The 15,522-nt window shown below is 34.1% G+C and overlaps 1 protein-coding gene and 1 pseudogene across 6 annotated transcripts in view; one reads left to right on the plus strand and one right to left on the minus strand.

The window, feature by feature from the left end:
* The window catches only part of ZGRF1 (zinc finger GRF-type containing 1), a 91,205-nt gene that overhangs the window by 26,961 nt on the left and 48,722 nt on the right, over window positions 1-15,522 (plus strand). For 5 of the 6 annotated variants that reach the window (XM_019417911.2, XM_019417902.2, XM_019417930.2 and 2 more), the window contains 6 exons: window positions 782-855; window positions 4,594-4,644; window positions 7,213-7,296; window positions 9,583-9,768; window positions 14,891-14,993; window positions 15,093-15,190. In XM_019417911.2, the coding sequence (XP_019273456.2) occupies window positions 782-855; window positions 4,594-4,644; window positions 7,213-7,296; window positions 9,583-9,768; window positions 14,891-14,993; window positions 15,093-15,190 (596 nt within the window). The remainder of the gene's footprint in view (window positions 1-781; window positions 856-4,593; window positions 4,645-7,212; window positions 7,297-9,582; window positions 9,769-14,890; window positions 14,994-15,092; window positions 15,191-15,522) is intronic. The other variant, XM_019417939.2, reaches the window with a different exon arrangement.
* On the minus strand, window positions 3,192-4,075 carry LOC109246551 (60S ribosomal protein L5-like; annotated as a pseudogene).

Below are 15,522 nucleotides of genomic sequence, written 5' to 3' on the forward strand. Positions count from 1 at the left end.
CAAACCATAGTCAAATGGGTTTAAAATAGACCCAGAAATAGCACGAAGTTCTTTTCTTTTCCGTGTTTGCACATAGCAGCTGTATAGTGGTGGTCTTGGCTTTCTTCTAACAGTTAATGTTTCATTTTTAGAATTTTTAGTATAGATTATTAGCTGTTTACTCAGTTTTTCAATTAGTTTGAAAAAAGGAAGCATTTCTAGTACTGACTTAGAACATAACCAAAAAAAATCTTATTTAAAAATTTTTATCATGAAAATGTTTGAACATACAGAGAATAGACAATGAATCCTCAAATATCCAAAATCCATATTCAACAATTATCAAGACTACCTTATCTTCAAATTTAAGTTGTATTCCTTGTTTCATTCAGTTTTAGGTGGTTTTTTAAAGATTTTATTGTTATTATTTTAAATGTTTATTTTGAGAGAGCATACACAGACTCGTGCAAGTGGGAGATGGGGGGAGGCAGAGAGAAGGAGAGAGAGAATCTTAAGCAGGCTCTGTGCTGTCAGCATGGAGGCTTGATCTCTCATGAGATCATGACTTGGGCTGAAATCAAGCATCAGATACTTAACCGACTGAGCCACCCAGGTACCCCCAAAGATTTTATTATTTTTAAGTAGTATCTATACCCAGTGTGGAGTTGAACCTACAACCCCGACATCAAGAGTTGTCATCATCAACTGGGCCAGCCAGGTGCCCCTAGAAATAAGTTTTTAAAAAGTTTAAAACACTACTATATGTATGATGAATAAAATAATTTCATTTTGTCTATTATAGCTAGGAAACCATTGACTGAAGTAGTTTCACAAACTTTACCAAAGTTTCCTCATCTGAACCAGGATTCTCAACAGGTACGTCTTTTTTTTTTTTTTTCTTATCAGCATATTCTTATATTTTGATATAGAATGTTGTCATTAGTAATGAAATTACAGTAATATAAAGGGTTCCAAGCTATCTTGCTTCATGACTGTCCCACACCTTGTATCAGAATATTTTTCGTTATATCCCTTGGCTAAAAGGAAAAAAGAAAAACCAAACCTGGCAGTTCCATTTATTAAGTTGTTAGTAGTATTAAACAACATAGTAAGTATTATGTCCTAGTAATTTAGTGAGCTTTTTATTTTTTCCATTTTCATTGATATAAAAGATATAACATTGTGATCAGTTTAAGGTGTACAACATAATGATTTGATATATGTATAGTGAAATGATTACTGTAAACATTTTATTTATTTTTTTAAATTTATTGTTTAATTTACATACAAGTTAGTTAGCATATGGTGCAACAATGATTTCAGGAATAGATTACTTAATGCCCTTTGCCCTTTTAAACCATCCCCCCCTCCCACAACCCCTCCAGCAACTCTCTGTTCTCTATATTTAAGTCTTTTACTTTTGTCCCCCTCCCTGTTTTTATATTATTTTTGTTTCCCTTCCCTTATGTTCATCTGTTTTCTATCTTAAATTCCTCATATGAGTGAAGTCATATGATATTTGCCTTTCTCTGACTACTTTCGCTTAGCATAATATCCTCCAGTTCCATCCATGTAGTTGCACATGACAAGATTTCATTCTTTTTGATTGCCAAGTAATACCCCATTGTATATATATACCACATCTTTATCCACTTATCCATCAGTGGACATTGGGCTCTTTCCATACTTTGGCTATTGTCAATAGCACTGTTAAAACTTTGGGGTGCATGTGCCCCTTCGAAACAGCTCACCTGTATCCCTTGGATAAATACCTAGTAGTGCAATTGCTGGGTTATAGGGTAGTTCTATTCTTAATTTTTTGAGGAACCTCCATACTGTTTTCCAGAGTGGCTGCACCAGTTTGCATTTCCACCAGCAGTGCAAAAGAGATCCTCTTTCTCTGTATCCTCGCCAACATCTGTTGTTGCCTGAGGTGTTCATGTTAGCCATTCTGAGAGGTGTAAGGTGGTATCTCATTGCAGTTTTGATTTGTATTTCCCCGATGATGAGTGATGTTGAGCATTTTTTCATGTGTCGGTTGGCCATCTAGATATCTTCTTAGGAGAAATATGTATTCATGTCTTTTGCCCATTTCTTCACTGGATTATTTGTTTTTTGGGTGTTGAGTTTGATAAGTTCTTTACAGATTTTGGATACTAACCCTTTATCTGATATGTCATTTGCAAATATCTTCTCCCATTCTGTCGGTTGCCTTTTAGTTTTGCTGATTGCTTCCTTCGCAGTGCAGAGCTTTTTATTTTGATGAGGTCCCAAGAGTTCATTTTTGCTTTTGTTTCCCTTGCCTCTAGAGATGTGTTAAGAAGTTGCTGTAAGCATTTTATTTTTAAACACAATCACTGATAGAATGTATGCATTTGTTGGGCACTGCTCAGCTTCTCAAACCTTAGAATAATTAGTTCACGTTGTTTTTCTCATGGTAATTGATTTTTTTTTTTATCATAGCAATTTCTGAAAACTTAGCTTTACAAGGTGCCATTGAGAGAAATGACATAAGATTTGTTGTTGAAATGGAACTACCTTGAGTTAGTAGTTCATTCAATAGAGGTCAAATGACGCTGTATTTCCCTTAAATTTAAAATATCTTATGGAGCCCATGTTGAGTTTCCTGTGGCACCCCAAAGTACCTTGAACAGTTTGGGAACCATTGTAGTAATATAAAAATAATAGTACTAATTAGATACATTGAAATTCTAGAATGAAATTAATTTATTAGAATAAATCTAAATTCTTATTTCTCAGTGGGGATACTATTAGCATATTTGGAGGGATAATTCATATGACACTTTTTCGAGAAGATATATTTAAAAGAAAAGAAAGTGAAATGTTTCATTTGCCCCACTTTGTATCTTACTCTGTTTTCCATGTTACTGTTTTTCTTTTTAAATAATCTTGACGTTTTCTCTTTTTTAATTATAGAAGAAAGTGAAGAAAAAATAAAACAACCTACTGAGAGATAATTATTATTAGTGTTTCCAGGATTTTTTGGCCTATTTTTAAAAATATGGTTAGCTTGATGTGTACAAATAGTTTTATATCTTATCCCCTTAATGTATTTCTCACATCATTAAAACACTTATTAAATATATCTTTTATTAATTTATTTTATTTTTTTAGCTGCTTGGTGAATAGGTTTATTATTATCTTTAATCTGAAAAATCTTCAAAGAAAATTATGGTTTGGTTTATTAGCTCTCAGCAGCCGATCCTGCACTTTAAGGAAGCTGCCTTCTTCTCAGCTACTCGATCTTTCTTCTGGGCAAGAGACATTTTGGAATGGTTCCACCTTTTCTTTTTAACTTCTTTCTTAGGCTTCTCTCAAAGATTGGATTCTCTTGTACAGCAGCATGAGCTTTCTTATACATCTCCATCATGCCTGGAGTTACATTGTTCTTTATGTACCAAGAGAATTGTTTCTTGTAAGCATCTTAGTCTTCTTCCATTAGTGACACATCTAATCTGCAGCATTCTGACCCAGGATGTGCTTCTGATGTATTTCTGCATTGAATTCCTTGCTTTCCCCATCATAACCAAGGAATCTTTTGGTACTATGAGGGTAGAGAAACCTCCATCCACAACTCCCTTGAGGGCCTCCCAAACTTCATTTTCAGTAGGGGTTCTGGCAAGCCCTGCATCCAAATAGCAGACGAAGGCACCAGATTGACCATCAGTGCTTTCCACGTTGTATTCATCTTGTCACCTCCACTTGGCCTTCATAGACTTTTGTCCGTGCCAAACCTACTGAGAAGCCTGTGGACCAGCAGCATGCCAATACACTATGCTGCAGCATGATTTGTCAGGCCAACCTTCACACCATACTTAGGGAGTTCATGCCCATGAGCTGCACAAACTATCGTATCTCCTTTAGGGGCATTAGCAATCTGACAAATGAGATCTCTGTTTGTTACACAAGTTGCTACCCTGTATTAAGGTGTGTTGTACTTATTTTTATCCTGAATCGCCGAGCATTTCAAAGCATTGTAATCAGTTTTGTGCTCTTGTCTTCTAAATTTCACTTGGTATCTCTTGAAACCAATCTTATTCTTGACAACTTTAATAAACCCCATCCTGCGGAACAGAGTTTGGCATTGGCGGCTTGCTACTGGGTACTGACCAGCAGTTAAATATATCTTTTAGAGGTTACTTACTATTCCGTCCTATGGATATCCTGTGCTTTGGACAAGCAGTGCCCTATTTTGAACATTTAGGTTATTTCCAGCATTTTGCTAGGATAAATAAAATATTAGTAAATGTTTTTGCACATAAATCATTGCTTACATTTAAGTTATTTCCTTAGATGTGAGTCCCAGAAGTGGAACTGATAGCTTGAAAGGCTAAGAACAATTTTCTTGATATATATTGTCAAATTTAAAAGTCTTACTGTTTTACAATATGAATATTTATTTCACTCTACATTCACCAGTACTAAGATATTTTCAATTCTTGCTAAGTAAAATAGTGTTTCATTAACATTTTTTACTTCCTTGATTATTAGTGCTGGTGTTCTTTTATTTCTTATGTCTAATTGAAATTTATGTATTTTTTGTAACTTACTACTACCTTTTAGTTGTTCTTATATTAATATTCTGTTCCTAAGATTATAAAAGAAAATGAAGTCAAACCAAGTGGACCACTTCAGTCTTTGCAGGTATGTTCATTTTTAAACTATAAAGTAGCCAGAAATTATAGTTGTATATATAGGTATGGCATATAATTTTATGTTTGTATTTTACATTGTCAGTTTTCAGTCTCATGTATCTTATTTTTTATTTTTTAATTAATTAATTTATTTTTGAGAGAGAGAGAGACAGTATGTGTGTAAGTAGGAGAGGGGCACAGAGAGAGGAAGAGAGAGAGAATCTTAAGGTCATGATCGTGAGATCGTGACCTGAGCCAAAATCAAAAGTCAGATGCTTAACGCCTGAGCCACCCAGGCACCACTAGTTTTCAATCTCATTTATAATTAGTTGCTCCTTTATACTTATTTAGATGATCCTGCTATCTTTTGTACCAATGCCTGTGTGGTCAATGCAATTTGGTTATATAACAAATCTTTTATTATAAAACTAAGTCTGTAAACTTTGTAAGCATTACTTAATCCAAGAATTGTCATTGACAATTACAGCCACACCTGCAACTCCTTTGCCTAAAAGAGAACAAAACATAAGAAATAAAATTCATATTGTGGTGGCTCAATCATTTTTCACCCTTTATGTATATAATAAGAGCAAATGTATAAAATCAAAATTAGCAACTGCATAATTTAGCTTATAGATGGTCACTTTTTTTTTTAAATATTTATTTATTTTTGAGACAGGGAGAGACAGCATGAACAGAGGAGGGTCAGAGAGAGAGGGAGACAGAATCTGAAACAGGCTCCAGACTCTGAGCTGTCAGTACAGAGCCTGACGCGGGGCTCGAACTCACAGACAGCGAGATCATGACCTGATCCGACCAAAGTCGGACCCATAACCGACTAAGCCACCCAGGCACCCCTCTTTTTTTTTTTTTTTTTTAAGTTCATTTATTTCGAAAGAGAAAGAGAGCGGGTGCACCATGCACGGGAACAGGGGAGGGACAGAGAAAGAGAATCCAAAGCAGGAACCACGCTACTGGTGTGAACTCACGAAGCATGAGGTCATGACCTGAGCTAAAAGAAACTAAGAGTGGGACACTTAACTGACTGAGCCACCCAGGGGCCATATATGATCATATTCTTAATGCTATCTTTCACTTGAAAAATTAGGATTTAACCCTTTCAAGAACAGTTATCACAAAGTATAAACTGCAAATAAACAATATCACTGTTTTTTCCTCCAGAATGAGTTTCCTCTTAAAACAAGTATTACATGTTTTGGGACGCCTGGGTGGCTCAGTTGGTTAAGCATGTAACTCTTGGTATAGACTCAGGTCCTGATCTCTCAGTTCATGAGATTGAGCCCTGCATAGGGCTCTGCACTGACAGTGCAAAGATGTTTGGGATTCTCTCTCTCCCTCTCTCTGCCCCTTCTTGCTCACGCTTTCTCTCTCTAAATAAATAAATAAGTAAATAATTACATGTTTTTTAAAAAGTGCATTGTAATTTTAACAGTAATGAAAAAGGTCTTACGGTCTTTTGCAAAAAAAAATTATTTAAATCTGTAGCATTAATATAGGAATATATTTGGATTTATGTAATGCGTTTTGTACTACAACCCTCTGAAGCAGTCTCTTCATGTACACTAGTGATAGAAAGAACTTTCAAAATTTTAAATTAGGGTCCTCTTTGAGGATACACTTAATGACACTGCCACTTTATTTCTATAATTAGCTACACATAGCAAAGCAGAAGAGAAGGTGCTGTGCTAATTGATTTTTTAAATTCACTGTATTAGAAAATTCTAATTCTAAAATGTGAGTTGATAAAAAAAATAAAATAAGAGTTGAAAGTTTTCAAGAACTACTTCGTTGGGAGATGTGTTAATGTATTTTGTTATTAATGGAAAGCTCCCATTATTTGAAGAAATACACTAATTTATCTCTTCTGTCTGTTGGGGAAATATTTTTCTCCATATTTTTTAAACAAAAATTGCTTCTCATTTGAATTCATTTTTCTATCTAAATCATAGTAGAAATCATGGTTATTTTACATAGTCATTTGATGAACTAAAAATGACTAGTTTCTGTTGTCTATAGCTTGTGTTTTATGGTTGCTAGAAAATTCTTCTTCTTTTTTTTTTTTTAAGTAGGCTTAACACCCAGCTTGAGGCTTGAACTCACAACCCACAGCCCTGAGATCAAGAGTTGCGTGCTTGACTGAGCAAGCCAGGCGCCCTGATTCATTTTTTAGATAAAATGTTAACACTGTTTACAATTTTTCCTCCTTTGATTTCATACTAATTTTTGAATTAAATAATCTGCATTTGCATTAAATATTAGGTTTGATGGATAATTATTAGGTACTCAACAATTTTTTCTAGTGTTAAAACATTCAACTAAAATTTTAGAATTAGAATTTTTTTATTGCTGAATTTTAAAATTAATTAGCATAGTGCCTTATCTGCTAGAGAACTCCTTTGCCAGGGGTACCTTTTATACATATGTATATACAGAAGATTGAAATGGCAAATGTATTTTCAAATGGGAAACTTTAAGATTTGGGAGTATTTTCCCATCTAACCCATGAACCACCTACAGAACTATTGTAGCTAACACACTTACTGATATTTTATTCTAGTTCTTTCCCTTGGGAGATGAAGAAGAGGCTACTTTTCTAGATGTTATTCCTAAACAGTTAGAGAGAAAAACCTGTGATCCTAAGGTAAAACTTGTGAAGAACTTTGATTTTCTAATCTACTATCTTTTCCTGCTGTTTTTTATACAACTATCAGAGTTTTCATAGGTAGAAGGTTAGTGAGCATAATGAATTAACCTGGTTTTAAGAGCAAGAGTAACTAATGACTGCTAGCCTTTGTTTGGTCTTGAGCCCTTTCTCAGCCCTTTCTCTTTACTCATGAACTAATAATAATGCATCTCATATATATGTATATATGAAGGATATATGTATATGTGTATATGTATATATATATATATATATATGTGTGTGTGTGTGTGAAGGATGCCCTAGGGGTTGGACAGGAAGATAAATTAAGTATAATTAATGAATGTTCTGTGGAGAACAAAATAGAGATCTTTATAGCTATGAACATATAGTCTACTCTACCACTTCTACTTCTGTAGAAGTATATATAAACCAAGGTCTAAGTAGTTCCACCTACTGCATATCAAAAATTGATAGAGAAAGTAGCATATAAATAGTTGAGTTTTGTAAGTACCGATTCTGTTTCTTAAACCCAATAGATCTCTACAGAAGAGATCCACTTAGAAACATAGAAAACAAGGCATCTGTGTTCTTGTGGAGAATGTGTATTCCCCATCAAACAAAACGGAAATATACAGTCTTTAACAATTGAGACTTTTTTATTGAAATGTGTGTGCTTCATAATCCAGGATATTTTCTTTTTTTTTTTTTTTAATTTTTTTTAAAAAAAAATTTTTTTTTTTTTTTTTTTACGTTTATTTTTGAGATAGAGAGAGACAGAGCATGAACGGGGGAGGGGCAGACAGAGAGGGAGACACAGAACCAGAAGCAGGCTCCAGACTCTGAGCCATCAGCCCAGAGCCCGACGCGGGGCTCGAACTCACTGTCTGTGAGATTGTGACCTGAGCTGAAGTTGGACGCTTAACCGACTGAGCGACCCAGGCGCCCCAATTCAGGATATTTTCAATAAAAGTCCCATACAGGGGCAATTTAGATTTGATTTTCCTCTCAAATGTATGATTTAGAATCTTCATTTTTAATAAGAGAATATTCAGATCATGTACTATTATAATTTTGTTCATTTATGAGTTAGAAATAAATTTGTCCTTTATGTACATTCCTTTGGCTCTATTAGCAATCTTAATTTCCTACTTTCTGGGTAGGTTTGGTCACCCTGTGAGGAGTAAAAATCCTAGAGCCCTCAAGGGGGCAGCAGAGAAAGCCATTTGGAGCCTGAAAACTGATCAAGTCTCTGAGGAGATGACAGTACCTCCCTGAAGTACATGCCTAGATTGGCATCCTATTCTTAGGCCTCTGGTCTCAGAGCAATAGGATCAGATCTTCTGGGAGCCCCCATCCCTCCTCTATTAAGCCTGATAGTGTACAAAATGCCTAAACAAAGGAAAATGCTTCTTGTATTTCTTCTCTTACTTTCTTTCCTATTATCATGTTTATTGACTGTCTCCTATATGCCAAAGACAGTGTTAAATGCACATTATATCCTCATGAAACAAAAGGGTCTCTTCCCTCAAGGAGCTTACAGTATAGGTAGTATATAGATGAGAAGAAACTTCGTTGTACTATAATGTGATAAGTCTATAATGGAAAATTTTATAATGTACAGGGGAAGCATAGAGAAAGGAGCAACTGTGTCTTCCTGTTTTTTTTTCTTCTAATGTTTATTTGTTTTGAGAAAGAGCGCGCACAGGTAGGGGAGGGACAGAGAGAATCCCAAGTAGGTCCCACACAGAGCCCGACTGGGGGCTCAGTCTCACAACCATGAGATCATGACCTGAGCCCAAATCGAGACTTGGACACTTAACTGAGTTACCCAGGTGTCACATCTTTCTGATTTTTTTAATTTATTCATTTATTTTTGAGAGAGAGCAAGTGGGGGAGGGGCAGAGAGAAAGGGAGGGATAATCTGAAGCAGGCTCCAAACTGTCATCAGCGCAGAGCCTGACACAGGGCTCGAACTCACAAACTGTGAGCTGCTCCACATCTTTCTGGTGGAATTAGTTCATTATAACTATACTTTTATGCTTATAATGAAAAAATTAGTACTTACTCATTTTGAACTGAATTAAATCAATAACTGAATTATATTTCATAATTAACATATTAGGATAATAGGGGTCTTTCCTGGTTTTAGTATTGGTCACTTAGTAATTACTTACATTAAGTAATATTTAATAGAGCTGAATTGTGATTTCTGTGTATATATACATTGTGACTATATATCAATATATACTTATGCAATACTCATTTTTAATAATTTACTTGTAGCTTGTTGAGTTTCAAGGGCACCAAGTGAAAGGATCAGCCACTAGCACTGTGATGGTCAGAGGACACAACTCACAGCTAGAATGCAGTCAGTTTCCAGATAGTATTGAGTATGGAAACTGCATGACGGACTCTTGTTTTTTGACACCAAAATTGACTAGCGCTTGTACGCAGATTGATTTCTTGCAGGTAAAAATATTTTTTCTAGTTGCACCTTGCCAAATCATTTTCTTTATGTAAGTGTTAAATCTTATAAACAGATTATATTTAAATCTTTGAACAAATGTAAGTTACAAAGGAGTTTAGTAAATTGATAAGAAGCATGATATCTGAAATCAATCTAAATAAGAGAAAAATATTTTATTTGAAAGATTTGCTGCCTTTTAGGACCTGGAATTTAAAGGATTACTTTTCATTTAAGAAAAGACTAGGGATTCATGACAATGGCAAATGGATCACATTTAGAAAATATATTTAACAGCTATAGATTTTTTCTTTTCTTCTATTATCCCCACCCCCACTTCACTGTGACACCAGGTACTTCTCATTGCTTCCAAATAGAGGTCATAGAGAGAGAACAATATGCATATATTTGAAACAATGTCAAAGAGATTAAATTTTTTTTCTTTTTTATTAAAGTGTGATGCACATACAAAATACATGTACATACCATAAGTACACAGCTTAATGATTACCACGAAGTGAACACACCCATGTAACCTCCACCCAGAAGTCCCCTTCTACTCCCTTTCAACTACTACTCCTTCTGTTCCCTCCAAAGATAACCATTAGTTTGACTTAAAACACCATATATTCATTGTGCTTTTAAAACTTGATGTAAATAGAGTAATATGCAATGTATTTTTTGTGTCTCATTCTTTTTGTTCAACACTGAACGTTTGAAATTCATCACTGTTGTTACCTGTAGCTGTAGTTTATTCATTTTCATTGCTGGTGTGCTAGTCCGTTGTATGAATATTCCCCAGTTGATCCATTCTTCAGTTGTTTGCATTTGGTTGTTATGGATAACGCTGATAGGAACATTCATGTGCTGCCATGCGCTTCTGTTAATTATACTTTATTGGAGTGAGATTGTTGAGTCACCAGATATGCGTATCTTTGCTTTTAGTATATAATGCCAAACTGCTTTCCAAAAATGGTTGTTAAGAGTTTACATTTCTATCAGAAGTGTATGAGAGTCCCCATCACTCTATATCTTCATCAACGCTTGGTTCTGACAGTTTGTGTTTTGAATGTTAGCTATTCTGGTAGATATGTAGTGGTATTTCATTGTGGTTTTACTTTGCATTTTCCGGCCTAACAGTGAGGTTGGGACCTTTATAGATGCTTATTGGCCTTCTCTGTATTCTCTTTGATGAAGTATTTGTTCAGATTTCTTCCTCAGTTTTTAATTTAATTTTAATAAATGTGTTTATCTTTTTAATTAATTTTTGAAATCCTTTATATATTGGATATATACTCATTGTCAGTTGAATACTTTGCAAATACCTTCCCTGATTCTGTCTTATATTTTACTCCTAATGATGCTTTTTGATGAATGGAAGTTTATGATTTTTAACATAATACAATTTATCTACCCTTTCCTTTATGATCAGTGCTTTTTTGTCTTAGGTCTAAGAAGTCTTTCCTCCATGGGGCACCTGGGTGGTTCAGTGGTTGAGCGTCCAACTCTTGATTTCAGCTTAGGTCATGATCCCAGGGTTGCGGGATTGAGCTCCGTGCTGACTGTGGAGCCTGCTTGGGATATTCTCTCTCTCTCTCTCTCTCTCTCTCTCTCTCTCTGTCTCTCTTTCCCTCTCTCTCTCCCCATCCCCCCTGCCCTCTCTCCCCTGCTCAGATACACTCTCTCTCTAAAAAAAAAAAAAAAGGAAAAAGGAAAGAAAATATTCTCTCATATTATCTTGTAGAAGCTTTATTATTTGCCTTTCACACTTTGATGTACAATTTTTTATGTATTGAGATGTGGATAAAGTTTCATATTTTTTCCATATGGACATTCAGTTGACCTAGCACCATTTATTGAAAAGGCTATCTTTTCTCCATCCTTTTATGTTTCCCCCTTTGCTGTATAAATCACGTGTCCTTATATTTCAGGTCCAGTTTTGGTTTCTGTTCTGATTCATTGGTTTGTAGTTTTGGAAGTCTTCATATCTTACAAAGTATGTGTTTTCATGCATCTCTAAATCTTCCCACTTTCTTCTTTTTAGCTTTTTGCATTTCCATATACATTTAGAATTAGCTTAATAATTTCCACACATGTACATAAACATGCTGGGAATTTGACTGGAATTTCATTGTGTATGTAAATCTTGAGGAGAATTGACATTTTTACAGTATTTTATTGATATTTTTTCAATATTGTAATAATATATTTTCTATTTTGATCTTAAATTTTTCCCATTAAATTTTACATTTGTGGCATACAACATTCTCTATCTGTTATTTGTATATTTGATTTGTAGGAGCTCTTTTCATATTAAGAAAACTAACCGTTTGCCATTTTTCCTAATGTGTTAGTGTTTTGGTTCTGTTTATGATTTTCTGCAGAAATGCATTTTTAATATTTATGTAATCAGATCTATCAGTGCTTTTTTTTCATGGTTTCTGGAGACAGAACTCGTAAGTTTTCCTTTAGTTCTTTTTAATAATGAATCTTGTTGCTTTTCTTTATTATCATGGTTTTACACTATTTTTAGTAAGAAATAATGATTGGCTATGTTAAGTAGAATAAGTTATTTCTGAATTCCTTCTTTATATTCTCTCAGATTCCTAGTATAACTGTATCATTTTTAGATAAATAGATGTTCAACATTTGTATTATAAATATTGTAATATTTTCACAGCTGAAACAATATACTGTGGTTATATTTTGTTTCTTTTATAATTTTGGATTTTTTTTCTTAGTTTCTAATTGTCTCATTTTTAAAAATTTGTTTAGTATTCTTTGAATATTGGAGTAAAGATTTTTCACATACTTGAAAAGCTTTTTATAAAATACCCTTCAATACAGGAATCTACACAAACTTATTAGATAAACTTTGTTAGTTCATTTTTTTCCCCCTTGGATCTCTTTCCTATGTCCTCCATCTGTCTGTTCTAATCTACACTGTATAGTTGGCATCTTAAAATTAACCTTCGCCTAGGGGCACCTGGGTGGTTCAGTCGGTTGAACGTCTGACTTCGGCTCAGGTCATGATCTCGCAGTCTGTGAGTTTGAGCCTCACGTTGGGCTCTGTGCTGACAGCTCAGAGCCTGGAGCCTGTTTCAGATTCTGTGTCTCCCTCTCTCTCTCTGCCCCTCCCCCGCTCATACCCTGTCTCTCTCTCTCTCTCTCTCTCTCTCTCTCTCTCTCTCTCTCTGTGTCAAAAGTAAATAAACATTTTAAAAAATTAAAAAAAAATAAACTTTGCCTATTTCCTAGCTCGAATTGCCTGTATCTTGAACATTGTCTTTTTTTCTTGTTTTGTTATGACACATCTTAAGTGCCTCTGAAGAAAGGGAGAATGGGAAATAGAATTTGGGAGACTTTGTATGTTGTAAATATTTTTATTCTGTTGTCATCCTTGATTGATAGGCTAAATATAGAAATTGGATATGATCTGCTATTTTTCTTTTTAAATTTAAATTTAGCAGTATTTTCTCCTAGAGGTTTTTAAGCATATTTTCTTTGTATTCTTTATTCCTGAAATTTCACAGTGATGAACCTTCCTTCAGGTTTTATTAATACTGGATATTGAATTCTCAGTGAATCTATCCTGCAGATACAAGTCCACCAGTCCTGTAAATTTTTTTACAAATAATTTTTTGGTAATTTCCTCCCCATTATTTTCTTGATTTTTCTCATTCTAAAGCTTCTATCAAATGTTTTTAGCCTTTTGTAGCCTACTTTTTCAGCAGCCCCTGTGGACGGCATAGTTTCTAAGTGTTTCCATGGTTATAGGGGTAAATCAGTTTACTTGTCATTGGACTCCCCTGTAATAGGTACTTTGGTGTGACTTTCTTTCATATGATGAAGTTTGTATTCTTCCCCATCCTCTTAATATATGGTTGTTAAAGGTTACCATTGTTTCTTAGTTTCATCAAAGATAAAAGATGTTTTTGTGTCTTATTTCCTATGGTTTTTTTGAGGAGAATAGAGGCACTCATATTGAAAATGAAATTTGTATCCATTTGTTTTATTTATTTTATTTTTATTCCGTGTCCAATGTGGGGCTTGAACTCACCACCCTGAGCTTAAGAGTCACATGCTGTACCGACTGAGCCAGCCAGGCACCCCCATTTGTTTTATTTCTAATTATTTTTACATACATTGGTTATGGTAATGTTTTGTATCATGAGTTTCTATGATATGTTTTAAGGCAAAATGACCAGATAGATCTAGGACCAGAGAGAATTTTTTTGGTGTGAGTGTGGCAAATTGCATATAGCAGTCTCTGAACTTTAAAAAAAATTCTGTAGTTCATTAAATTCTCAGGTGCTCTCACTGATTGAAAGGTGCACTGTTCTATTATACACCACTACGAAAGAAGAACAGTCAGTTAACATACGATGCTTTATCACTTAGACTTTTTATTGAAAACTTTTTATTGTGGTAAAAAACACATCATAAAGTTTCCAACCTCATCCGTTTTTATGTGTATGGTTCAGTCATGTGAAGTATATTTACAATGTTGTGAAACAGATCTCTAGAACTTTTTCACTTTCACTTAGATTTTTAATGTTATATTTATTGAAAGAAGTCTTGGATTTATTTGTATACTACAAATAAGGTATATCACCCTGCTTTGTTTCCTTGCCCTTCTGGGAACACAAGACTTTTTTGTTCAATGGCAAATGATAATGTCATCCTTTTGAATACATTTAAACAGCAAAATTTCATAACATGGTAATGTTAGTGCAAACTCCTATTTAAGTGACCAATATGTGAACAGTATGTCTAACTTGCATGTAGTTTCACTTGCACAGCAATACCAACTATGTTACAACCATTGCTGGTGCTATAGAGATGTAAAAGTGTCATCACAGGATCCATCTGCATTTCAATGGTGTTAAGGTATAAGAAATGTGAACTGTAAGAATAGATGAAATGTAATATACTCTACTTTCCCTGACTAGAATTGGTTTCATAACATATTGTTTTCTGTTTGTCTGTGTCTCGTTATAACTACAAGCTATGTGTGTATATATAGAGAGGTAGATAAAGATATAGATACACACACACACACACACACACACACACACACAGTTTCTTTTTACTAAATAAACTGATAAATGGATCTCTGTTTTCTAGTTCCCAGATGAAGACGACTTTCCAAAAGGAGGTATTAGTTTTAATATTGAAGACAATTTTCAAGTGAGAGCTGAGTCTAATAAGGACACAGTTGAAAATGACTGTAAGTAAATTCTAAATAAAACATAACATTAAAAAGTTATTTGACATTGAACAAACCATTATGTAAAAATCCATGCTTTTTTTTTTTTTTTCTCCACAGCAATTTTAGATTTCTCTCTGAAAAAGTCAGAACGTTCATATCATTATTTGGATTCTAATTTTAAATCAGCAGAGAGGACTTCATTGGAAGCAAATAAGGTACAGTGTAAGCAAAGTTTTAATAGTTGGTAGTAAAAAATCTTGGTAGTCTTAGAAGAAATGAATCCATTAAAAACAAAAAAGATAAAAATTTTAAGATTGGATCATTTTTAACATGATAAAGTTTATCAATAACCAGCCAACATTATTTTAATGATAAAACAAGCAGCAAAATTTCTGTTAGAATAATTAACAAAATGTAGATGACTACCATCTTATTATTCAAAGGTGTTTTGAATTTTCTAATATGACATGACATAGGAGGCATACATAATTAGAGAGGAAGAAATAGAAGAATCAATTAAAAATTAGAAGTTTAAGAAGAATTTTGT

This window comes from Panthera pardus, unplaced genomic scaffold (genome assembly GCF_024362965.1).
Source record: "Panthera pardus isolate Hobbes unplaced genomic scaffold, ASM2436296v1 HiC_scaffold_13, whole genome shotgun sequence".
Classification (NCBI taxonomy): Eukaryota; Metazoa; Chordata; class Mammalia; order Carnivora; family Felidae; genus Panthera; species Panthera pardus.